At 35.1% G+C, this 2721-nt stretch overlaps 1 protein-coding gene across 1 annotated transcript; it reads left to right on the top strand.

The window, feature by feature from the left end:
* Positions 1-2097: 2097 nt before the first annotated feature.
* LOC104274739 (uncharacterized protein PF07_0086-like) lies at positions 2098-2310 on the top strand (the record flags this gene model as incomplete). Its single annotated transcript, XM_009870458.1, has 1 exon — positions 2098-2310. A coding segment is annotated over one exon (213 nt), but the record flags the coding sequence as incomplete, so codon positions are not given.
* Between the last annotated feature and the right edge of the window lie 411 nt (positions 2311-2721).

The following is a 2721-nucleotide window of genomic DNA, read 5'->3' as shown; positions in this document are numbered from 1 at the left end:
AAACTTAAGAAAAATCTTTGCCAAAAACTTTATCAATAACTTAAGAAAAAACTTAAGGAAAAAACCTTTACTAAAAACTTTGCCAAAAACCTTTCCAAAAACTTTGCCAAAAACTTAGGAAAAACCTTAAGAAAAATCTTTGCCAAAAACTTTAAGAAAAACCTTTGCCAAAACCTTAAGAAAAACATTAAGAACAAACTTTCCCAAAACCTTAAGAACAAACTTTATCAAACCCTCAAGAAAACCCTCAAGAAAACCCTCAAGAAAACCCTCAAGAAAACCCTCAAGAAAACCCTCAAGAAAACCCTCAAGAAAACCCTCAAGAAAACCCTCAAGAAAAACTTAAGAAAAAACCTTGCCAAAAACTTAAGAAAAACTTAAGAAAAAACCTTGCAAAAAACTTAAGAAAAAATTTTGTCAAAAACTTAAGAAATAACTTTGCCAAAACCTTAAGAAAAAACTTTGTCAAAAAGTTTGCCAAAAATTTAAGAAAAAACGTTGCCAAAAATGTTAGAAACTTTGCCAAAAACGTTAGAAAAGTTAGAAAAACCGTTAGAAGAAAACGTTAGAAAACCTTAAACAAGAAAAGACGTTAGGAAAAGCGCTAGGAAAAGCGCTAGGAAAAGCGCTAGGAAAAGCGCTAGGAAAAGCGCTAGGAAAAGCGCTAGGAAAAGCGCTAGGAAAAGCGCTAGGAAAAGCGCTAGGAAAAGCGCTAGGAAAAGCGCTAGGAAAAGCGCTAGGAAAAGCGCTAGGAAAAGCGCTAGGAAAAGCGCTAGGAAAAGCGCTAGGAAAAGCGCTAGGAAAAGCGCTAGGAAAAGCGCTAGGAAAAGCGCTAGGAAAAGCGCTAGGAAAAGCGCTAGGAAAAGCGCTAGGAAAAGCGCTAGGAAAAGCGCTAGGAAAAGCGCTAGGAAAAGCGCTAGGAAAAGCGCTAGGAAAAGCGCTAGGAAAAGCGCTAGGAAAAGCGCTAGGAAAAGCGCTAGGAAAAGCGCTAGGAAAAGCGCTAGGAAAAGCGCTAGGAAAAGCGCTAGGAAAAGCGCTAGGAAAAGCGCTAGGAAAAGCGCTAGGAAAAGCGCTAGGAAAAGCGCTAGGAAAAGCGCTAGGAAAAGCGCTAGGAAAAACTTAAACTTAAGAAAAAACGTTAGAAAAAAGTTAGAAAAAACGTTAAAGAAAAAGTTAGAAAAAACGTTAAAGAAAAAGTTAGAAAAAACGTTAGAAAAAAACCCTAGAAAAAACCCTAGAAAAAACCCTAGAAAAAACCCTAGAAAAAACCCTAGAAAAAACCCTAGAAAAAACCCTAGAAAAAACCCTAGAAAAAACCCTAGAAAAAACCCTAGAAAAAACCCTAGAAAAAACCCTAGAAAAAACCCTAGAAAAAACCCTAGAAAAAACCCTAGAAAAAACCCTAGAAAAAACCCTAGAAAAAACCCTAGAAAAAACCCTAGAAAAAACCCTAGAAAAAACCCTAGAAAAAACCCTAGAAAAAACCCTAGAAAAAACCCTAGAAAAAACCCTAGAAAAAACCCTAGAAAAAAGTTAAGAAAAAACCCTAGAAAAAACCCTAGAAAAAACCCTAGAAAAAACCCTAGAAAAAACCCTAGAAAAAACCCTAGAAAAAACCCTAGAAAAAACCCTAGAAAAAAACCCTAGAAAAAACCGTTAGGAAAATCGTTGGGAAAAACGCTAGGAAAAACGTTAGGAAAAACTTAAACTTAAGAAAAAACTTTAGAAAAAACTTAAGGAAAAACTTAAGGAAAATCTTAAGAAAAAACTTAAGAAAAAAGAAAAAACGTTGCCAACAACGTTAGAAAAAATCTTTGCCAAAAACTTAAGAAAAAAACAAGAAAAAACTTTGCCAAAGACTTTGGCACACACTTTGCCAAACATTTTGCCAAACATTTAAGAAAAAACAAACGTAAGAAAAAACTTAAGAAAAAACTGTGCCGAAAACTTAAGAAAAAACGTTGCCAAAAACGTTAGGAAAAACGTTGCCAAAAACGTTAGGAAAAACGTTGCCAAAAACGTTAGGAAAAACGTTGCCAAAAACGTTAGGAAAAACGTTGCCAAAAACGTTAGGAAAAACGTTGCCAAAAACGTTAGGAAAAACGTTGCAAAAAACGTTGCGAAAAACGTTGCCAAAAACGTTGCCAAAAACGTTGCCAAAAACGTTGCCAAAAACGTTGCCAAAAACGTTGCCAAAAACGTTGCCAAAAACGTTGCCAAAAACGTTGCCAAAAACGTTGCCAAAAACGTTGCCAAAAACGTTGCCAAAAACGTTGCCAAAAACGTTGCAACAAAAACTTTAGCAGAAACGTTAGCAGAAACGTTAGCAGAAACGTTAGCAGAAACGTTAGCAGAAACGTTAGCAGAAACGTTCGTTAGAAGAAACGATAGAAAAAACTTAAGAAAAAACAAACTTGCGAAAAAACTTAAGAAAAAACGTTGCCAAAAACTTTACGAAAAAAACGTTGCCAAAAAGTAAGAAAAAAAGGTAGAAAAAAGTTAGAAACTTTGCCAAAAGTGTAAGAAACGTTAGAAACAACAGTAGAAACGTTAGAAAAACCGTTATAAAACACGTTAGAAAAACCTTAAACAAGGAAGGACGTTAGAAAACACGTTGTTAGAAAACACGTTGTTAGAAAACACGTTGTTAGAAAACACGTTGTTAGAAAACACGTTGTTAGAAAACACGTTGTTAGAAAACACGTTGTTAGAAAACACGTT

The sequence above is a fragment of the Apaloderma vittatum genome, unplaced genomic scaffold (assembly GCF_000703405.1).
Source record: "Apaloderma vittatum isolate BGI_N311 unplaced genomic scaffold, ASM70340v1 scaffold17570, whole genome shotgun sequence".
Taxonomy (NCBI): domain Eukaryota; kingdom Metazoa; phylum Chordata; class Aves; order Trogoniformes; family Trogonidae; genus Apaloderma; species Apaloderma vittatum.
This window is presented reverse-complemented; position numbering and strand designations above follow the sequence as displayed.